This window comes from Salvelinus alpinus, chromosome 10 (genome assembly GCF_045679555.1).
Source record: "Salvelinus alpinus chromosome 10, SLU_Salpinus.1, whole genome shotgun sequence".
Classification (NCBI taxonomy): domain Eukaryota; kingdom Metazoa; phylum Chordata; class Actinopteri; order Salmoniformes; family Salmonidae; genus Salvelinus; species Salvelinus alpinus.
The window spans coordinates 62,402,937-62,426,755 of record NC_092095.1 but is presented as its reverse complement, the minus strand read 5'-3'; the positions used below and the strand labels follow the sequence as shown (position 1 = coordinate 62,426,755).

The 23,819-nt window shown below is 51.8% G+C and overlaps 1 protein-coding gene across 5 annotated transcripts in view; it reads right to left on the bottom strand.

Annotated features, from left to right (window-relative positions):
* The window catches only part of bcor (BCL6 corepressor), an 84,462-nt gene that overhangs the window by 14,436 nt on the left and 46,207 nt on the right, over positions 1 to 23,819 (bottom strand). For all 5 annotated transcript variants that reach the window (XM_071330319.1, XM_071330320.1, XM_071330322.1 and 2 more), the window contains 2 exons: positions 3,810 to 3,976; positions 3,442 to 3,587 (listed from right to left, as the gene is read on the bottom strand). In XM_071330319.1, coding sequence (XP_071186420.1) covers positions 3,442 to 3,587; positions 3,810 to 3,976 — 313 coding nt within the window. The remainder of the gene's footprint in view (positions 1 to 3,441; positions 3,588 to 3,809; positions 3,977 to 23,819) is intronic.

Genomic DNA, 23,819 nt, shown 5'->3' with positions numbered 1-23,819 from the left:
GGCCGTGCTGCTCTGTGGCCGTGCTGCTCGGTGGCCGTGCTGCTCTGTGGCCGTGCTGCTCTGTGGCCGTGCTGCTCTGTGGCCGTGCTGCTCTGTGGCCGTGCTGCTCTGCGGCCGTGCTGCTCTGTGGCAGTGCTGCTCTGTGGCCGTGCTGCTCTGCGGCCGTGCTGCTCTGCGGCCGTGCTGCTCTGCGGCCGTGCTGCTCTGTGGCCGTGCTGCTCTGTGGCCGTGCTGCTCTGCGGCCGTGCTGCTCTGCGGCCGTGCTGCTCTGCGGCCGTGCTGCTCTGCGGCCGTGCTGCTCTGTGGCCGTGCTGCTCTGCGGCCGGCTGCTCTGTGGCCGTGCTGCTCTGTGGTTTGCGGGGGAAGCAGCCGTTTTAAATGCTAAGTGGGAAGTGGTGATTAGGGGAGGAGAGCGGAGGGAGAGAGGGAGCGAGGGAGAGCAGAGAAGAAAAGAGAGGTGCTGGGCTCTGATTGCTACACCCGTCCACCCCCTCCTCTCCCCCGGCTCTCTGCTCTCCCTGGGTAATGTGGGTCACGATATTGCAGCACTCAGGGCAGTGTGTGTGTGTGTGTGTGTGTGTGTGTGTGTGTGTGTGTGTGTGTGTGTGTGTGTGTGTGTGTGTGTGTGTGTGTGTGTGTGTGTGTGTGTCAATGGAGATACATCTCTCTACCGACACACACCGCCTCTGTATTACATCACCACCATACTTCCAGCTCCACACACAGACACGGAAACACACGGCTATTTCAGCTGTTGTCTTGTTTCCCTGCTCAGTCCAAAGGGAACGAGGGATCTACCTCGCAAATAAACAACAGGATTAGGACACAAAATCCCAGAGAATCCCTGTAGAAGGCCTAGAGGCCAGGGAGGGAAGGCCAGAGAGGGAGAGAGAGGAGAGTCCAGGGAGGGAGAGAAGAGAGTCCAGGGAGGGAGAGAGGAGAGTCCAGGGAGGGAGAGAGAAGAGAGTCCAGGGAGGGAGAGAGAAGAGAGTCCAGGGAGGGAGAGAGAAGAGAGTCCAGGGAGGGAGGAGGGGCCAGAGAGGGGGAGAGAGGAGAGTCCAGGGAGGGAGAGAGAAGAGAGTCCAGGGAGGGAGGAGAGGCCAGGGAGGGAGAGAGAAGAGAGTCCAGGGAGGGAGGAGAGTCCAGGGAGGGAGAGAGAGGAGAGGCCAGGGAGGGAGAGAGAGGAGAGGCCAGGGAGGGAGAGAGAGGAGAGTCCAGGGAGGGAGGAGGCCAGGGAGGGAGAGAGAAGAGAGTCCAGGGAGGGAGAGAGAAGAGAGTCCAGGGAGGGAGAGAGAAGAGAGTCCAGGGAGGGAGAGAGAGGAGAGTCCAGGGAGGGAGATAGAAGAGAGTCCAGGGGGGGAGAGAGAGGAGAGTCCAGGGAGGGAGAGAGAAGAGAGTCCAGGGAGGGAGAGAGAAGAGAGTCCAGGGAGGGAGGAGAGGAGCAGGGAGGGAGAGAGAAGAGAGTCCAGGGAGGGAGAGAGAGAAGAGGCCAGGGAGGGAGAGAGAGGAGAGTCCAGGGAGGGAGAGAGAGGAGAGTCCAGGGAGGGACGAGAGGCCAGAGGGAAGAGAGGGAGGAGAAGACAGGGAGGGAGGAGAGGAGAGTCCAGGGAGGGAGGAGAGGCCAGAGGGAAGAGAGGGAGGAGAAGACAGGGAGGGAGGAGAGGAGAGTCCAGGGAGGGAGGAGAGGAGAATTCAGGGAGGGAGGAGAGGCCAGAGGGAAGAGAGGGAGGAGAGGCCAGAGGGAAGAGAGGGAGGAGAAGACAGGGAGGGAGGAGAGGACAAGGAGGGAGGGAGTGCTCCTAGTGGGTTCTGGGGTGCTCCTAGTGGGCAGGCTTATGTAAAATAGTATCAACTCATCAACACTTGAGGATTAGTGAGTGGAGAGAAGCAGAGAGGCAGAGAGGGCTGGAGCTGAGGCAGCACTGTGGGCCACCGTGGAATTGAACTGAAGGGGGAAATTCTAATCCCCCTTTTTGCCTAAATGAATTGGATTTGTTGTGCGTTTTCTCTCTCTCTCTGGGAAGCACAGATCAGGTTAGGTGAGTGGACTAGGCACCGTTTGGCAATCGCTGCTGGAGTGTGTGTAAGAGAAGGAAAGTGTGTGTGTGTGTGTGTGTGTGTGTGTGTGTGTGTGTGTGTGTGTGTGTGTGTGTGTGTGTGTGTGTGTGTGTGTGTGTGTGTGTGTGTGTGTGTGTGTGTGTGTGTGTGTGTGTGTGTGAGTGAGAGAGAGTGTGGGATAGTGTGTGCGCCAGAGCAGGGCTGATTAATAATGCCCTGAAATAGCCGGGGAGGTGAACGGATGGAAGGAGGAAGAGAGGGAGGGAGAGAGGGAGAGAGGGAGGGAGAGAGGGAGAGAGGAAGAGAGAGAGGGAGAGAGGAAGAGAGGGAGGGAGAGAGGGAGGGAGAGAGGAAGAGAGGGAGGGAGAGAGGAAGAGAGGGAGGGAGAGAGAGAGAGAGGAAGAGAGGAAGAGAGGGAGGGAGAGAGGGAGAGAGGGAGGGAGAGAGGGAGAGAGGGAGAGAGGGAGGGAGAGAGGAAGAGAGGGAGGGAGAGAAGAAGAGAGGAAGAGGGGGAGGGAGAGAGGAAGAGAGGAAGAGAGGGAGGGAGAGAGGGAGAGAGGGAGAGAGGAAGAGAGAGAGGGAGAGAGGAAGAGAGGGAGGGAGAGAGGGAGAGAGGGAGGGAGAGAGGAAGAGAGAGAGGGAGAGAGGAAGAGAGGGAGGGAGAGAGGGAGAGAGGGAGGGAGAGAGGAAGAGAGGAAGAGAGGGAGGGAGAGAGGAAGAGAGGAAGAGAGGGAGGGAGAGAGGGAGAGAGGAAGAGAGGGAGAGAGGGAGAGAGGGATGCTAGCTCACTGCGGTTCTCTCAAGCACTCAATGGAACGCTGTCCTCTACTTCCCCTTGGTATATCTCCTCACCATCCATTTAAACTGTGTGGTGCCTGGGTGTGTGTGTCTGTGTGTGTGGTGCCTGGGTGTGTGTGTCTGTCTGTGTGTGTGTGTGTCTGTGTGTGTAATGAGGCCGTCAGTTCCCTGTCCTGGCCCCCAGAAACCGCTGGGTTGGGCCAGAGCCAGAACACACGTAGGCAAAGCGGTGTTTTGAAAGTTCGTCATTGGCTTTGATACACCGATTGGTTAGCGATGATCCAATCGCCGGTGACTTTGTTTTGTACAACAACCCTCATTTTGCCGTCCCCACCAACGACCTCCCTGACGGCAGTCTCAGACTGAAGTATGTAGTGAACATAGAACAGTGGAAGTATTCCGTGTGAGTCGTCAGGCAACCTCTCTCCCCCTCACTGCACCGCTCACAAGGGCCAGCCCTTAGAGGACGACCCCTCTACAGCTGTTGCTAAGTAACCTGATAGTGGGGTAACGCGGGGCAACTCCCGAGGATGATACTGTGTCCCCACAGATGAGGACCACAAAGCATCTCTAAAGCAGGCTCACCAGAGAGGAATCCCTCCATGCCGTGGGAGTGCGTCATGCGGAGGAGGCTGCGGCCAGAGTATGTAGCCAGGGTTGGGTCAGCTCCGTAGGACAGTAGCAGACGGACCACTTCCAGATGGTCATTCTCCACCGCGTCATGGAGGGGCCTGGGGGGAGGGAGACAGACACGCCACACACACACTCGCGTTATGTACAGAGCCTTGGAAGGTAATTGTCCATGTCCACATGTCTGGCCTGTGTGTTAGTGAGAGAGAAAGTGAGTGTCCATGTTTAAGTGTGTGTGTGTTTAAGTGTGTGTGTGTGTGTGTGTGTGTGTGTGTGTGTGTGTGTGTGTGTGTGTGTGTGTGTGTGTGTGTGTGTGTGTCTACCTGGTGCCTTCCTGGGCGCTACAGTTGACGTCGGCACCGTGCTCCAGCAGGTGCTGAGTGATAGCAAGCCAGCCACGTGCACATGCCTCGTGCAGCGCACAGTAGCCTGCGTTGTCACGGTGATTGACGTCACAGACCCTGTTCTCCAGGCAGTACAGCACTACATCCTAGATAGGACACAGAGAACAGAGGGGTTAGGGTCTCCACAGACAGGGGACAGAGGGGTTAGGGTCTCCACAGACAGGGGACAGAGGGGTTAGGGGTCTCCACAGACAGGGGACAGGGTCTCCACAGACAGGGGACAGAGGCGTAAGGGGTCTCCACAGACAGGGGACAGAGGGGTTAGGGTCTCCACAGACAGGAGACAGAGGGGTTAGGGTCTCCACAGACAGGGGACAGAGGGGTTAGGGTCTCCACAGACAGGGGACAGAGGGGTTAGGGTCTCCACAGACAGGGGACAGAGGGGTTAGGGTCTCCACAGACAGTGGACAGAGGGGTTAGGGGTCTCCACAGACAGGGGTCAGAGGGGTTAGGGGTCTCCACAGACAGGGGACAGAGGGGTTAGGGGTCTCCACAGACAGGGGTCAGAGGGGTTAGGGGTCTCCACAGACATGGGACAGAGGGGTTAGGGGTCTCCACAGACAGGGGACAGAGGGGTTAGGGGTCTCCACAGACAGGGGACAGAGAGGGGTTAGGGTCTCCACAGACAGGAGACAGAGGGGTTAGGGTCTCCACAGACAGGAGACAGAGGGGTTAGGGGTCTCCACAGACAGGGGACAGAGGGGTTAGGGGTCTCCACAGACAGGAGACAGAGGGGTTAGGGGTCTCCACAGACAGGTGACAGAGGGGTTAGGGGTCTCCACAGACAGGGGACAGAGGGGTTAGGGGTCTCCACAGACAGGGGACAGAGGGGTTAGGGGTCTCCACAGACAGGGGACAGAGGGGTTAGGGGTCTCCACAGACAGGGGACAGAGGGGTTAGGGTCTCCACAGACAGGAGACAGAGGGGTTAGGGTCTCCACAGACAGGAGACAGAGGGGTTAGGGTATCCACAGACAGGGGACAGAGGGGTTAGGGGTCTCCACAGACAGGGGACAGAGGGGTTAGGGGTCTCCACAGACAGGGGACAGAGCGGTTAGGGGTCTCCACAGACAGGGGACAGAGGGGTTAGGGGTCTCCACAGACAGGGGACAGAGGGGTTAGGGGTCTCCACAGACAGGGGACAGAGGGGTTAGGGGTCTCCACAGACAGGGGACAGAGGGGTTAGGGGTCTCCACAGACAGGGGACAGAGGGGTTAGGGTCTCCACAGACAGGTGACAGAGGGGTTAGGGGTCTCCACAGACAGGGGACAGAGGGGTTAGGGGTCTCCACAGACAGGTGACAGAGGGGTTAGGGGTCTCCACAGACAGGGGACAGAGGGGTTAGGGGTCTCCACAGACAGGGGACAGAGGGGTTAGGGTCTCCACAGACAGGGGACAGAGGGGTTAGGGTCTCCACAGACAGGAGACAGAGGGGTTAGGGTCTCCACAGACAGGAGACAGAGGGGTTAGGGGTCTCCACAGACAGGGGACAGAGGGGTTAGGGGTCTCCACAGACAGGGGACAGAGGGGTTAGGGTCTCCACAGACAGGAGACAGAGGGGTTAGGGGTCTCCACAGACAGGGGACAGAGGGGTTAGGGTCTCCACAGACAGGGGACAGAGGGGTTAGGGTCTCCACAGACAGGGGACAGAGGGGTTAGGGGTCTCCACAGACAGGGGACAGAGGGGTTAGGGGTCTCCACAGACAGGAGACAGAGGGGTTAGGGGTCTCCACAGACAGGGGACAGAGGGGTTAGGGGTCTCCACAGACAGGGGAAAGAGGGGTTAGGGGTCTCCACAGACAGGGGACAGAGGGGTTAGGGGTCTCCACAGACAGGGGACAGAGGGGTTAGGGGTCTCCACAGACAGGGGACAGAGGGGTTAGGGGTCTCCACAGACAGGAGACAGAGGGGTTAGGGTCTTCACAGACAGGGGACAGAGGGGTTAGGGTCTCCACAGACAGGAGACAGAGGGGTTAGGGGTCTCCACAGACAGGAGACAGAGGGGTTAGGGGTCTCCACAGACAGGAGACAGAGGGGTTAGGGGTCTCCACAGACAGGAGACAGAGGGGTTAGGGGTCTCCACAGACAGGAGACAGAGGGGTTAGGGTCTCCACAGACAGGAGACAGAGGGGTTAGGGGTCTCCACAGACAGGGGACAGAGGGGTTAGGGTCTTCACAGACAGGGGACAGAGGGGTTAGGGTCTCCACAGACAGGAGACAGAGGGGTTAGGGTCTCCACAGACAGGAGACAGAGGGGTTAGGGAAGTTCATAGGGCTCTGAATGGAATACGGTGCTTTAGTCCACATCTTCCAGTTCCATTTAAAATTCCATTCAATTCAATGAAGCTTAAAAGAAACAGATACACACTGACACGGGTGAAATTCATCAACAGCCGTAGGAAGTTAGATTTAGATCAAACCGACGACACATTTGAATGAGAACAATCTCTTGGGTTCATTAGTCTATTTCTAAGATCCAACTTAACCCTAGACCCCATGTTATTCCTCAGTATAGTACCTACTACACTATCTGTATCAGACTGACTCAACCCTACCTAGACCCCGTGTTATTCCTCAGTATAGTACCTACTACACTATCTGTATCAGACTGACTCAACACTACCTAGACCCCATGTTATTGCTCAGTATAGTACCTACTACACTATCTGTATCAGACTGACTCAACCCTACCTAGACCCCATGTTATTCCTCAGTATAGTACCTACTACACTATCTGTATCAGACTGACTCAACACTACCTAGACCCCATGTTATTCCTCAGTATAGTACCTACTACACTATCTGTATCAGACTGACTCAACCCTACCTAGACCCCATGTTATTCCTCAGTATAGTACCTACTACACTATCTGTATCAGACTGACTCAACACTACCTAGACCCCATGTTATTGCTCAGTATAGTACCTACTACACTATCTGTATCAGACTGACTCAACCCTACCTAGACCCCATGTTATTCCTCAGTATAGTACCTACTACACTATCTGTATCAGACTGACTCAACCCTACCTAGACCCCGTGTTATTCCTCAGTATAGTACCTACTACACTATCTGTATCAGACTGACTCAACACTACCTAGACCCCATGTTATTGCTCAGTATAGTACCTACTACACTATCTGTATCAGACTGACTCAACCCTACCTAGACCCCATGTTATTCCTCAGTATAGTACCTACTACACTATCTGTATCAGACTGACTCAACACTACCTAGACCCCATGTTATTCCTCAGTATAGTACCTACTACACTATCTGTATCAGACTGACTCAACCCTACCTAGACCCCATGTTATTCCTCAGTATAGTACCTACTACACTATCTGTATCAGACTGACTCAACCCTACCTAGACCCCATGTTATTCCTCAGTATAGTACCTACTACACTATCTGTATCAGACTGACTCAACCCTACCTAGACCCCATGTTATTCCTCAGTATAGTACCTACTACACTATCTGTATCAGACTGACTCAACCCTACCTAGACCCCATGTTATTCCTCAGTATAGTACCTACTACACTATCTGTATCAGACTGACTCAACCCTACCTAGACCCCATGTTATTACTCAGTATAGTACCTACTACACTATCTGTATCAGACTGACTCAACCCTACCTAGACCCCATGTTATTCCTCAGTATAGTACCTACTACACTATCTGTATCAGACTGACTCAACACTACCTAGACCCCATGTTATTCCTCAGTATAGTACCTACTACACTATCTGTATCAGACTGACTCAACCCTACCTAGACCCCATGTTATTCCTCAGTATAGTACCTACTACACTATCTGTATCAGACTGACTCAACACTACCTAGACCCCATGTTATTCCTCAGTATAGTACCTACTACACTATCTGTATCAGACTGACTCAACACTACCTAGACCCCATGTTATTCCTCAGTATAGTACCTACTACACTATCTGTATCAGACTGACTCAACACTACCTAGACCCCATGTTATTCCTCAGTATAGTACCTACTACACTATCTGTATCAGACTGACTCAACCCTACCTAGACCCCATGTTATTCCTCAGTATAGTACCTACTACACTATCTGTATCAGACTGACTCAACCCTACATAGCCCCTCTTAGCCAGTCCTAATATCAAGTATGTACTACACTATCTGTATCAGACTGACGCAACACTACCTAGCCCCTCTTAGCCAGTCCTTCTAATATCAGAAGATGGTGTCCAAGAGAGATCGAAATGGAACTGGTCCAGAGAACTGGATCTGTGCGGTTCTCATCCCTCATCCTCTCAACCAGGGCAGTGGAAGGTAAGCCATTACAGGAGCCTCCGCTCTGATTCCCATCTCTATGCAAATGCTGTGGAGTGGTCGCCGAGCCTTTCATTTTTCAATAAGTCTTATCAAACGGCTGCCTGGGCGGCTCAAAATAGCCCAGTCAATCTGTCCCTCCTGAACGGTCCCATATATTTTCTACTAACATCTGGGTAATGGATTTGGATGGCTGTGTGTGATGGCTCAGGCTGGCCAGTTATGGACCATATCCACAATGGCTGCGCAGTTGCTCCTAAAAACCTGGGATTCTGAGCCACTGGAGAGTATGTTTGAGCCGGAATGCCTCCTAGCAGAGAGATCCTTTAACCCAACAGCAGGGAAGCAGGGGCCATTAAATTGTTTCTCCCCACCCAACTCCATTCAGTAAAGGGGATTAAACCAAATTGAATTCAGGTTTGGAATTTAAAAAAACTGCCAATTATTTTTTCCATTGAGGAGGGATTCAATTTCAATTCACTTACTTTCACTTTCTGTGCCTGGCCTTAAGAGGATACTTTGTGATTTTGGCAATGAGGCCCTTTATTTACTTCCCCAGCCTTAGATGAACTTATGGATACCATTTGTATGTTTGAGTCCAGAATGAAGGAAGTTAGAGGTATGCTCTTGTAGGCATTGCGATAACTCGAGTTAGCAATTACAGTTGCGCTAGTTAGCAACTTGGTTCAAACCGCATGCGGAGACATATACATGGTATCCAGGAGTGCTTCTGACTCCTGGGAAACATCGCCAAAATCCTGAAGTATCCCTTTAACATGACTCATGTCATGAGTCACAGTGGCAAAGAATTATAATTCATTGCAATTCTATAGACAGTTTGCTGACTCCAAGGCCTGACCAAAGCAATGAGAATATTTTATTTATTTGTATAACCGTTATTGAACTAGGCAAATCAGGTAAGAACAAATTCTTATTTACAATGATGGCCTACCAAGAGGCAAAACGCCTCCTGCGGGGACGGGGGCTGGGATTAAAAATGTAAATATAGGACAAAACACACATAACCACGAGACACCACTACATAAAGAGAGACCTAATACAACAACATAGCATGGCCTATGAATGTATATACCTAAAAAGTCCTCGATAACGGAAATATGTAGTCCTGTAGTATGTTGTTGATGATAGAATTCAGTCAGAATGAGAACAGCAGAATACAGCCAAATAAGCATTAGGTCGACAGCAGTCTCTCTTCTGTCTGTGTGCTCATTTACCTGTGTCAGACAGCGCTGCGCAGCGCGGCTGGCATCGTTAACAAACCACACACACCCTTCCAGTCAGCCCAGTGTGGCTAGCATCAAACCACACACACAACCACAGACAAACAGAAGGAACCAGGGCAGCGAAGCGTGGAAAGAGAGAGAGGTCCAGAGAAAGAGAGTGAGAAAGATAGAGACTAGCAGCAGCGCTCCACACAGAGAGCAGAAACAGACATTAGCATTCAGCTAGCGTAGCGCTGCTTTGACGTGCCCTCCCTCCCGACCCGTATTCATAGAATTCATTCACAGCTCCCCACCGCCGTGCTGTGAGCTGCGAGCACACACACACACACACACACACACACACACACACACACACACACACACACACACACACACACACACACACACACACACACACACACACACACACACACACACACACACACACACACACACACACACACACACACACACACACACACACACACACACACAGAGTGTCTGTAGATACAGCGTGGTCTTTAGATACAGCGTGGTCGTGTGGCTGCCGTGGCAACAAATGAGTACAACTCCTGCTACTGCCAGTGCCGTGGCAACTTTTTATCTAAGATAATTGTGTAGCTTTGAGTAATTATCGGTTAGCTAGCCAGCTATTTTTCGCCTGCCGCGCTGCCGTCCTCCTACCTAGCCAACACTGCTAGCTAGCCAACTTCTACCGAATAGCAGCACTGTAGAAACTTACATTACAACGGAACGACTTGATTAGCGTAGTGTTAGCTAGTTGTCTTTGCTGTCCTTGTATCCATGATAATTGTGTAGTTTAGAGAAATGTAGTGAAATTGTCGAGGTTACCTAGCCAGCTTCACTTTCAACAACGTAGCCACTGCTAGCCAGGCTACTTCACCAGCCAGCAGTACTATATCATTTTAGTCAATAAGATCTTGTATTTTATTTTTATTTTTTTGCAACGTAAGCTTAACTTTCTGAACACTCGAGACGTGTAGCCCACTTGTCATTCTAATCTCCTTTGCATTAGCGTAGCCTCTTCTGTAGCCTGTCAACCATGTGTCTGTCTATCCCTGTTCTCTCCTCTCTGCACAGACCATACAAACGCTTCACACCGCGTGGCCGCGCCCACCCTAACCTGGTGGTCCCAGCCCGCACGACCCACGTGGAGTTCCAGGTCTCCGGTAGCCTCTGGAACTGCCGATCTGCGGCCAACAAGGCAGAGCTCATCTCAGCCTATGCGTCCCTCCAGTCCCTCGACTTCCTGGCACTGACGGAAACATGGCTCACCACAGATAACACTGCTACTCCTACTGCTCTCTCTTCGTCTGCCCACGTGTTCTCGCACACCCCGAGACCTTCTGGTCAGCGGGGTGGTGGCACCGGGATCCTCATCTCTCCCAAGTGGTCATTCTCTCTTTCTCCCCTTACCCATCTGTCTATCGCCTCCTTTGAATTCCATGCTGTCACAGTTACCAGCCCTTTCAAGCTTAACATCCTTATCATTTATCGCCCTCCAGGTTCCCTTGGAGAGTTCATCAATGAGCTTGATGCCTTGATAAGCTCCTTTCCTGAGGACGGCTCACCTCTCACAGTTCTGGGTGACTTTAACCTCCCCATGTCTACCTTTGACTCATTCCTCTCTGCCTCCTTCTTTCCACTCCTCTCCTCTTTTGACCTCACCCTCTCACCTTCCCCCCCTACTCACAAGGCAGGCAATACGCTTGACCTCATCTTTACTAGATGCTGTTCTTCCACTAACCTCATTGCAACTCCCCTCCAAGTCTCCGACCACTACCTTGTATCCTTTTCCCTCTCGCTCTCATCCAACACTTCCCACACTGCCCCTACTCGGATGGTATCGCGCCGTCCCAACCTCCGCTCTCTCTCCCCCGCTACTCTCTCCTCTTCCATCCTATCATCTCTTCCCTCTGCCCAAACCTTCTCCAACCTATCTCCTGATTCTGCCTCCTCAACCCTCCTCTCCTCCCTTTCTGCATCCTTTGACTCTCTATGTCCCCTATCCTCCAGGCCGGCTCGGTCCTCCCCTCCCGCTCCGTGGCTCGACGACTCATTGCGAGCTCACAGAACAGGGCTCCGGGCAGCCGAGCGGAAATGGAGGAAAACTCGCCTCCCTGCGGACCTGGCATCCTTTCACTCCCTCCTCTCTACATTTTCCTCTTCTGTCTCTGCTGCTAAAGCCACTTTCTACCACTCTAAATTCCAAGCATCTGCCTCTAACCCTAGGAAGCTCTTTGCCACCTTCTCCTCCCTCCTGAATCCTCCTCCCCCTCCCCCCCCTCCTCCCTCTCTGCAGACGACTTCGTCAACCATTTTGAAAAGAAGGTCGACGACATCCGATCCTCGTTTGCTAAGTCAAACGACACCGCTGGTTCTGCTCACACTGCCCAACCCTGTGCTTTGACCTCTTTCTCCCCTCTCTCTCCAGATGAAATCTCGCGTCTTGTGACGGCCGGCCGCCCAACAACCTGCCCGCTTGACCCTATCCCCTCCTCTCTTCTCCAGACCATTTCCGGAGACCTTCTACCTTACCTCACCTCGCTCATCAACTCATCCTTGACCGCTGGCTACGTCCCTTCCGTCTTCAAGAGAGCGAGAGTTGCACCCCTTCTGAAAAAACCTACACTCGATCCCTCCGATGTCAACAACTACAGACCAGTATCCCTTCTTTCTTTTCTCTCCAAAACTCTTGAACGTGCCGTCCTTGGCCAGCTCTCCTGCTATCTCTCTCAGAATGACCTTCTTGATCCAAATCAGTCAGGTTTCAAGACTAGTCACTCAACTGAGACTGCTCTTCTCTGTATCACGGAGGCGCTCCGCACTGCTAAAGCTAACTCTCTCTCCTCTGCTCTCATCCTTCTAGACCTATCGGCTGCCTTCGATACTGTGAACCATCAGATCCTCCTCTCCACCCTCTCCGAGTTGGGCATCTCCGGCGCGGCCCACGCTTGGATTGCGTCCTACCTGACAGGTCGCTCCTACCAGGTGGCGTGGCGAGAATCTGTCTCCTCACCACGCGCTCTCACCACTGGTGTCCCCCAGGGCTCTGTTCTAGGCCCTCTCCTATTCTCGCTATACACCAAGTCACTTGGCTCTGTCATAACCTCACATGGTCTCTCCTATCATTGCTATGCAGACGACACACAATTAATCTTCTCCTTTCCCCCTTCTGATGACCAGGTGGCGAATCGCATCTCTGCATGTCTGGCAGACATATCAGTGTGGATGACGGATCACCACCTCAAGCTGAACCTCGGCAAGACGGAGCTGCTCTTCCTCCCGGGGAAGGACTGTCCGTTCCATGATCTCGCCATCACGGTTGACAACTCCATTGTGTCCTCCTCCCAGAGCGCTAAGAACCTTGGCGTGATCCTGGACAACACCCTGTCGTTCTCCACCAACATCAAGGCGGTGGCCCGTTCCTGTAGGTTCATGCTCTACAACATCCGCAGAGTACGACCCTGCCTCACACAGGAAGCGGCGCAGGTCCTAATCCAGGCACTTGTCATCTCCCGTCTGGATTACTGCAACTCGCTGTTGGCTGGGCTCCCTGCCTGTGCCATTAAACCCCTACAACTCATCCAGAACGCCGCAGCCCGTCTGGTGTTCAACCTTCCCAAGTTCTCTCACGTCACCCCGCTCCTCCGCTCTCTCCACTGGCTTCCAGTTGAAGCTCGCATCCGCTACAAGACCATGGTGCTTGCCTACGGAGCTGTGAGGGGAACGGCACCTCAGTACCTTCAGGCTCTGATCAGGCCCTACACCCAAACAAGGGCACTGCGTTCATCCACCTCTGGCCTGCTCGCCTCCCTACCACTGAGGAAGTACAGTTCCCGCTCAGCCCAGTCAAAACTGTTCGCTGCTCTGGCACCCCAATGGTGGAACAAACTCCCTCACGACGCCAGGACAGCGGAGTCAATCACCACCTTCCGGAGACACCTGAAACCCCACCTCTTCAAGGAATACCTAGGATAAAGCAATCCTTCTGCCCCCCCCCCCCCCCCTTAAAAGATCTAGATGCACTATTGTAAAGTGGCTGTTCCACTGGATGTCATAAGGTGAATGCACCAATTTGTAAGTCGCTCTGGATAAGAGCGTCTGCTAAATGACTTAAATGTAAATGTAAACTTAAGCGCTAAACAGCGAGAGCTTGCATTGCGGTTGGCATGCCTGGTGGACAACAAAATAGACCATAACACAGTACACAGTGTTCAAACGACCAGCAGCCCCCACTCTTCTCAAATGGACTCTTCTCCAAAAAACTGCTCACCAACAGTGGTCAAACATAGGCCCTACAGTCCCTCTCCACTCAAACACACTACTTCAACTCAAACACTTCAGCGCTGAAAGCAAACGCTGTCCTCCGCCTCGTTGCTCAAGAGCTGCTTTATAGTTGTCTACTACCGTGGCGCGGTAGCTACCAGTCTACTACCGTGGCGCGGTAGCTACCAGTCTACCACCGTGGCGCGGTAGCTACCATTCTACTACTGTGGTGTGGTAGCTACTAGTCTACTACTGTGGTGTGGTAGCTACTAGTCTACTACTGTGGTGTGGTAGCTACTAGTCTACTACTGTGGTGTGGTAGCTACTAGTCTACTACTGTGGTGTGGTAGCTACTAGTCTACTACTGTGGTGTGGTAGCTACTAGTCTACTACTGTGGTGTGGTAGCTACTAGTCTACTACTGTGGTGTGGTAGCTACTAGTCTACTACTGTGGTGTGGTAGCTACTAGTCTACTACTGTGGTGTGGTAGCTACTAGTCTACTACTGTGGTGTGGTAGCTACTAGTCTACTACTGTGGTGTGGTAGCTACTAGTCTACTACTGTGGTGTGGTAGCTACTAGTCTACTACTGTGGTGTGGTAGCTACTAGTCTACTACTGTGGTGTGGTAGCTACTAGTCTACTACTGTGGTGTGGTAGCTACTAGTCTACTACTGTGGTGTGGTAGCTACTAGTCTACTACTGTGGTGTGGTAGCTACTAGTCTACTACTGTGGTGTCTACTACTGTGGTGTGGTGTCTACTACTGTGGTGTGGTAGCTACTAGTCTACTACTGTGGTGTGGTAGCTACTAGTCTACTACTGTGGTGTGGTAGCTACTAGTCTACTACTGTGGTGTGGTAGCTACTAGTCTACTACTGTGGTGTGGTAGCTACTAGTCTACTACTGTGGTGTCTACTACTGTGGTGTGGTGTCTACTACTGTGGTGTGGTAGATACTAGTCTACTACTGTGGTGTGGTAGCTACTAGTCTACTACTGTGGTGTGGTAGCTACTAGTCTACTACTGTGGTGTGGTAGCTACTAGTCTACTACTGTGGTGTGGTAGCTACTAGTCTACTACTGTGGTGTGGTAGCTACTAGTCTACTACTGTGGTGTGGTAGCTACTAGTCTACTACTGTGGTGTAGTGTCTACTACTGTGGTGTGGTGTCTACTACTGTGGTGTGGTAGCTACTAGTCTACTACTGTGGTGTGGTAGCTACTAGTCTACTACTGTGGTGTGGTAGCTACTAGTCTACTACTGTGGTGTGGTAGCTACTAGTCTACTACTGTGGTGTGGTAGCTACTAGTCTACTACTGTGGTGTGGTGTCTACTACTGTGGTGTGGTAGCTACTAGTCTACTACTGTGGTGTGGTAGCTACTAGTCTACTACTGTGGTGTGGTAGCTACTAGTCTACTACTGTGGTGTGGTAGCTACTAGTCTACTACTGTGGTGTGGTAGCTACACCACTCATTCATATATCTTTATGTACATATTCTTTATCCCTTTACACTTGTGTGTGTGTATAAGGTAGTAGTTGTGGAATTGTTAGGTTAGATTACTTGTTGGTTATTACTGCATTGTCGGAACTAGAAGCACAAGCATTTCGCTACACTCGCATTAACATCTGCTAACCATGTGTATGTGACTAATAAAATTTGATTTGATTTGATTTGATACTAGTCTACTACTGTGGTGTGGTAGCTACTAGTCTACTACTGTGGTGTGGTAGCTACTAGTCTACTACTGTGGTGTGGTAGCTACTAGTCTACTACTGTGGTGTGGTAGCTACTAGTCTACTACTGTGGTGTGGTAGCTACTAGTCTACTACTGTGGTGTGGTAGCTACTAGTCTACTACTGTGGTGTGGTAGCTACTAGTCTACTACTGTGGTGTGGTAGCTACTAGTCTACTACTGTGGTGTGGTAGCTACTAGTCTACTACTGTGGTGTGGTAGCTACTAGTCTACTACTGTGGTGTGGTAGCTACTAGTCTACTACTGTGGTGTGGTAGCTACTAGTCTACTACTGTGGTGTGGTAGCTACTAGTCTACTACTGTGGTGTGGTAGCTACTAGTCTACTACTGTGGTGTGGTAGCTACTAGTCTACTACCGTGGTGTGGTAGCTACTAGTCTACCACCGTGGCGCGGTAGCTACCATTCTACTACTGTGGTGTGGTAGCTACTAGTCTACTACTGTGGTGTGGTAGCTACTAGTCTACTACTGTGGTGTGGTAGCTACTAGTCTACTACTGTGGTGTGGTAGCTACTAGTCTACTACTGTGGTGTGGTAGCTACTAGTCTACTACTGTGGTGTGGTAGCTACTAGTCTACTACTGTGGTGTGGTAGCTACTAGTCTACTACTGTGGTGTGGTAGCTACTACTGTGGTGTGGTATCTACTAGTCTACTACTGTGGTGTGGTAGCTACTAGTCTACTACTGTGGTGTGGTAGCTACTAGTCTACTACTGTGGTGTGGTAGCTACTAGTCTACTACTGTGGTGTGGTAGCTACTAGTCTACTACTGTGGTGTGGTAGCTACTAGTCTACTACTGTGGTGTGGTAGCTACTAGTCTACTACTGTGGTGTGGTAGCTACTAGTCTACTACTGTGGTGTGGTAGCTACTAGGCCTAATTTTGCTATGAACGTGTACATGGTACAGTTCCACATATTAAAAGCACAGCGGGCTGTAGTGAGCTGTGGAGGTCTGTCTGTTTTCCAGCCGGCTGGTCGGTCGGTGGAGCTAAGCGGGGCATTAAACACATGATAAAGCACAGCTTTAATGGCCGCCAGAGGAGAGGAGCGCAGCGGAGAGCACAGGGTTGTTGATTTCTTTCCCGCCGCAGTAAAACACCCACCTCCCTCTCTCCTTTCATAGTTCCTCTTTAATCTCTTCCTCCTCAGGGCGGATGGCCTTCCAGCTCACTCAACCCCCCCCACAGACTGTTAACCCTCTAGCTACTCTATCACCTAGAGAACACAACCACACACTACCTACCTAACTCCCTCACAAACCCACACATACGCTAATGATAGACAAGTCTCACAAAGAAGTGTTAGAATTTAAATGCATATGGAGGTTAGAGCGAGGAGAGCGAGAGAGAGATTCCAACCTTGAGAATGCTGAAGCCTTGTTTCTCATCTACTAACACTTGACAGACTGGGACACACACGCACACTCGGACATACACACACGCTACACGGGCATATTGTCAATTTTTCACTGTGTCCTAAGCGTCACCTAGGCCGGCGCCGTTTAGATAATCAGGAAGTGAAAAACAACAGCGTGGTTTAGAGCTCTCTCTGATGCTGGTTCTAATTTTACCCTGCATTCACCAGCAGACAAAGACTAGGAGACCACACAGTGTATTACGATGGAGAGAAAAGAACAGAGGAGTAGGGAGAAGAGGAGGGAAAAAAGAGGGGGAGCGTGAAAAGGCCGGGGCACACTAAGTGGAGCTTTTAATTGAGCGGGCGTGATCTCTCCTTTCTCCTTCTCCTTTCTCTGGCTTTTTTCTTGTACTCATTCAGCCAGTGAGTGGGAGTACAGCGTTGAAGGGGGAGTGTGGCGAGAGGGGGGGGTGTCGAGAGAGCAGTGGGGGGCCTGGGGATATGGAGAGGGTGTGTGTGTGTGTGTGCGTGCGCGCACGCACGCACGCGTGCACGCACGCACTGGGGATGTGTCTGAACGGCTGCGTCTCTGAGGTCTGGCAGACAGACAAGAGAGGAGGATACGAGCTGCGATAACACCCTACAGCACTCTCACATAAGAGCCTGTGTGTGTGTGTGAGTGAGAGCGAGCGGGTGAAAGAGATGGCGTGAGCATGCATTTTTAGAGGGCAGAGCTATAGGTGTTTGTTAGCCTTTATGAGTGTCTGTATTGAATGTGCTGCATGTGTGTTTTTAAAGGTCATTCGTGTGAACTCTTGAGGAAGTAAAACCTCCAGTGGTTTTTATGGATGGCATGTGTGAGGACAATCAGTTACTTTGGACACGTAAGCATGCAAATGAGTACAATTAGGTGTGCCCATCCCGGTGTGTGTGTGTGTGTGTGTGTGTGTGTGTGTGTGTGTGTGTGTGTGTGTGTGTGTGTGTGTGTGTGTGTGTGTGTGTGTGTGTGTGTGTGTGTGTGTGTGTGTGTGTGTGTGTGTGTGTTATTAGTTCTGGCAGGTACGGGACAAAGCCTTGACTCATTTTCAACCCAGCCTCATTAACATATCCCATTGGCATCCTCGGCACGGCAGGATTGTGAAGAGAGAGAGAGAGAGAGAGAGCGACCACTCATGTGTCGCGACACGCATCGCAAAGACTAAAGGATTCTGAAATATGCAGGAAGTGAGTGTTTGTGTGTATGCATGTCAAAGGGCTTTTGGCTGGTCCCCGTGTAGCTCAGTTGGTAGAGCATTGTGGGTTCTATTCCCACGGAAGACCAGTAAAATTAAAATACAAAAATATTATATTAAATGTATGTACTCACTACTGTAAGTCACTCTGGATAAGTGTTTGCTAAATGACTAAAAGGCAACAGCCGGCAGGGCTGTGTGTGTGTGTTGAGTGGAGACACACTGTGTCGAGTGTGTGTGTGTGTTTGTATGGCGCTGCTAGCTGGTCGGTGACAAGAGAGTGACAACACAAAGACAGGAGGACCAGTCTCAGTACTATGCACTTTCTATCCTTCCCTCACCTCCTTCCCTCACCTCCTTCCCTCACCTCCTTCCGTCCATGAACATTGACCTCACATACATGACAGAAGCAAGCAACATGGTGGATGGATCCTATCGCTTATTTTAGCGGCAAACAAAGTCACAAATGATCTAGATATTCCCTATTTAACAAATACACCCAATTCATCTGAATAAATAAGACAAAGCCAAACAGCTGAATAAAATCTAAATATTATTAGTGGTGAACTGATAGGTGCTCTCTCCCAGTTATAATAATGAATAGATGCTGTGATCAGAGAGACTATGGAAATGGCTGCATGACCAACATCAACCATTCAAGCAGATAAAAACAAGTCTGGCATCCACAGTAAGAAGCACAAACCAACGCCATGCCTCACCACAGATCCTCATTCCACTCAAACACTGCACTCCAAACCCACACGCAAATACACAAGACTCACTGTAGATATATACATCACACACACACACACACCCCAGCAATTGAGATTCTGCACTGCTGCCGGAGTGATATTCCACAATCCGAGTGTGAATTTGCATGTGTGTGGTGTGAGTGTGCTGTGAGTGAGTGCGTGTGTGCGCTGTGAGTGTGTGTAATTAAAGGCAGTCCTAAGGCTAAGTGATACAAGTGTGAAGATTGCGGGAGAGATCGATCCAACGGAGCCTCCCAGTTTTGCACACTGACTGGAATTTGTTTTGGAGGGGCTGTGAAACGAAAGCAGGCGACCAGCCCAGCGTGTGGAGTGGAGGGGGAGGAGGAGAGGAAGTGGGGGAGGAGAGGGAGGGAGGGAGCGGCGCGTTGAAAGGCCCGGCCTCGCAGCCCTGTCGTATTTCACAGTCTTCCTCTCTCTCTTGCTCTTGCATTCTCTACAGTGCTCACTGTCTGCTGTGCTGTGCTGCGCTGCGCTGTGTGCGTGAGAGAGAGAGAGAGAGCGGGCGGCCCTAGGGAGCTGCTTGTGGCTTATCACACGCAGGCAGTTAGAAAGGCTTCCTGTCGGGGCCCACTGAAGGAGGGAGGGAGCCAGGGAGAGAGGGAGGGAGGAAGCGAAGGAGGGAGAGAGAGAGAGAGAGGAAGCGAGGGAGGGAGAGAGAGAGAGAGAGGAAGCGAGGGAGGGAGAGACGGAGGGAGGGGAGGAAAAAACCTTGAAGGCTAGAAAAACAAGATGCCGTTGGGTTTACGCTCAAACACAGCAGCCATGTCCAGCGGCGCTGAGCGGGGAACGAGGGGGGGAGAGAGGGCTCAGGGGTGGACAGGGCTAGCGGCGCCGAGCGGGGAACGAGGGGGGGAGAGAGGGCTCAGGGGTGGACAGGGCTAGCGGCGCCGAGCGGGGAACGAGGGGGGGAGAGAGGGCTCAGGGGTGGACAGGGCTAGCGGAGGAGAAGAAGAACAAGGGAAGGGAGGTGGAGAGTGGACGCTACAGGATTAAATCTGCCCTCCTCCTCCTCTCCTCTCGTATAAATCAAAGAGCTCCGTCTGGAGCGCATGCCTCACTGCCTCCAGTACACACACTACGGAGAGCACACACACACTCAAAACCCTGGCCACAGACGCTGGTCTACTAAAACCAACCCTACCTTTGATCTAGAGGGAAACCATTTCTCCCACCTCCAAACCGTTATATCTTCCCATTTCATAGAACACACTGCCAATTCCCTCCAACACCAACTCTATCTGTCCTGCTGTCCACCTCAAGTAAAAACCACATTCACTTTGAGACCCTCTCTACCCCCAGCTCATCTCCCCGCGTCTCAAAAGGTTGTCTTTCTACTGCAGTCTCCTTTAAAACTAAAAAAATTTTGCACTGGAGAGTAAGAAGACGGGGATGAAGGGAGGAGGAAGGGAGGGAGAGGACGAGTCATGCGTTCCAAACAGCATTAATGGTTGGTTTCCTGCGAGCGGTGCCAGTCCTTTCAGGCAGCCCTGCTGGAACTAATCCACAGGCTCATTAATCTGGGGGGACAAATTAGTCATGGACGGCCTTAATCCCCAATATTCCTAATATTCCCAGGGTTTAGACCAGGAAAGGGAGAAGATTAATTTTTATCCAAATTGTGGGTTTTTTAGGGGCACTTTTTTAAAATATAGTTTTGGGAAACTGGGTTGGATGTGGTAGGAAAGGGTTAAGAGCTACTGGAGATTTGGAGAGAGAAGAGAGCAGAGACGTACTCCAGCCAGTCTGTGTGTGAGAGAGCAGAGACGTACTCCAGCAAGTCTGTGTGTGAGAGAGCAGAGACGTACTCCAGCAAGTCTGTGTGTGAGAGAGCAGAGACGTACTCCAGCCAGTCTGTGTGTGAGAGAGCAGAAACGTACTCCAGCAAGTCTGTGTGTGAGAGAGCAGAGACGTACTCCAGCAGGTCTGTGTGTGAGAGAGCAGAGACGTACTCCAGCCAGTCTGTGTGTGAGAGAGCAGAGACGTACTCCAGCAAGTCTGTGTGTGAGAGAGCAGAGACGTACTCCAGCAAGTCTGTGTGTGAGAGAGCAGAGCCGTACTCCAGCAAGTCTGTGTGTGAGAGAGCAGAGACGTACTCCAGCAAGTCTGTGTGTGAGAGAGGAGAGACGTACTCCAGCAAGTCTGTGTGTAAGAGAGCAGAGACGTACTCCAGCAAGTCTGTGTGGGAGAGAGGAGAGACGTACTCCAGCAAGTCTGTGTGGGAGAGAGCAGAGACGTACTCCAGCAAGTCTGTGTGTGAGAGAGCAGAGACGTACTCCAGCAAGTCTGTGTGTGAGAGAGCAGAGACGTACTCCAGCAAGTCTGTGTGTGAGAGAGCAGGATGAGTGTATGCGGGAAAGCAATGTGTATGCTAGCTAGGCGACTCCTCTGTGCCTGGTGGAGGGCTCTCACATGGCCTCTTGTCTCTTAGACAAGTGAAGGGAGGGAGAACTAGCAGACGTAAACTGAACGAGATGGAGAGAATGAACGAAAAACTACCCAGGGAGAGAGAGACAGAAGAACAAACCAACACACTAGCACCCCGTACAGCCCTTCAAACCAACACACTAGCACCCCGTACAGCCCTTCAAACCAACACACTAGCACCCCGTACAACCCTTCAAACCAACACACTAGCACCCCACACAGCCCTTCAAACCAACACACTAGCACCCCGTACAGCCCTTCAAACCAACACACTAGCACCCCGTACAACCCTTCAAACCAACACACTAGCACCCCACACAGCCCTTCAAACCAACACACTAGCACCCCACACAACCCTTCAAACCAACACACTAGCACCCCGTACAGCCCTTCAAACCAACACACTAGCACCCCGTACAACCCTTCAAACCAACACACTAGCACCCCGTACAACCCTTCAAACCAACACACTAGCACCCCACACAACCCTTCAAACCAACACACTAGCACCCCGTACAGCCCTTCAAACCAACACACTAGCACCCCGTACAGCCCTTCAAACCAACACACTAGCACCCCACACAGCCCTTCAAACCAACACCCCACACAGCCCTTCAAACCAACACACTAGCACCCCGCACAGCCCTTCAAACCAACACACTAGCACCCCGTACAGCCCTTCAAACCAACACACTAGCACCCCGCACAGCCCTTCAAACCAACACACTAGCACCCCGTACAGCCCTTCAAACCAACACACTAGCACCCCGTACAGCCCTTCAAACCAACACACTAGCACCCCGCACAGCCCTTCAAACCAACACACTAGCACCCCGCACAGCCCTTCAAACCAACACACTAGCACCCCGTACAACCCTTCAAACCAACACACTAGCACCCCACACAGCCCTTCAAACCAACACACTAGCACCCCGCACAGCCCTTCAAACCAACACACTAGCACCCCGTACAACCCTTCAAACCAACACACTAGCACCCCACACAGCCCTTCAAACCAACACACTAGCACCCCACACAACCCTTCAAACCAACACACTAGCTGTTATGCAGATGAATGAGGACCCAAAAGCGACGTAATAGTAACAGAGTCTTTATTCCAGTATAAAACAAATAATGATACTCCTGGATATAAATCAATGGAAATCCAAAACAGGAAACTGAAATCCTCTCGTCAATAGAGAGGAACGACTGGAGACGCGACCACAGACTGCAGGTCGCTTCAGGAAGGCACAGGCCGTAGCTGACATAGACACCTGCTCACACGCAGCATCTGAAGAAGGCAAAAGAACACGACAGGGCGGAACAAGACACAGGAACTGCAAACATCAAACAAGAATCCGACAAGGACAGGAGCGGAAAACAGAGGGAGAAATAGGGACTCTAATCAGAGGGCAAAATAGGGGACAGGTGTGAAAGAGTAAATGAGGTCGTAGGGAGAATGAGAAACAGCTGGGAGCATGAACGGAACGATAGAGAGAGAGAAAGAGAAAGAACCTAATAAGACCAGCAGAGGGAAGCACAGGGACAAGACATGATCAAAGACAAAACATGACAGTACCCCCCCACTCACCGAGCGCCTCCTGGCGCACTCGAGGAGGAACCCTGGCGGCAACGAAGGAAATCATCGATCAACGAACGGTCCAGCACGTCCCGAGATGGAACCCAACTCCTCTCCTCAGGACCGTAACCCTCCCAATCCACTAAGTACTGGTGACCACGTCCCCGAGAACGCATGTCCATGATCTTCCGTACCTTGTAAATAGGAGCGCCCTCGACAAGGACGGGGGGGGGGGAGGGAAGACGAACGGGGGCGCGAAGAAAAGGCTTGACACAGGAGACATGGAAGACAGGGTGGACGCGACGAAGATGTTGCGGAAGAAGCAGTCGCACAGCGACAGGATTGACGACCTGAGAGACACGGAACGGACCAATGAACCGCGGAGTCAACTTGCGAGAAGCTGTCGTAAGGGGAAGGTTACGAGTGGAAAGCCACACTCTCTGACCGCGACAATACCTAGGACTCTTAATCCTACGCTTATTGGCGGCTCTCACAGTCTGCGCCCTGTAACGGCAAAGTGCAGACCTGACCCTCCTCCAGGTGCGCTCACAACGTTGGACAAAAGCCTGAGCGGAGGGAACGCTGGACTCGGCGAGCTGGGACGAAAACAGAGGAGGCTGGTAGCCAAGACTACTCTGAAACGGGGACAGCCCGGTAGCAGACGAAGGAAGCGAGTTGTGAGCGTACTCAGCCCAGGGGAGCTGTTCTGCCCAAGACGCAGGGTTTCGAAACGAAAGGCTGCGTAAAATGCGACCAATCGACTGATTGGCCCTTTCTGCTTGACCGTTAGACTGGGGATGAAACCCGGAAGAGAGACTGACGGAAGCACCAATCAAACGACAGAACTCCCTCCAAAACTGTGACGTGAATTGCGGACCTCTGTCTGAAACGGCGTCTAACGGGAGGCCATGAATTCTGAACACATTCTCAATGATGATTTGTGCCGTCTCCTTAGCGGAAGGAAGCTTAGCGAGGGGAATGA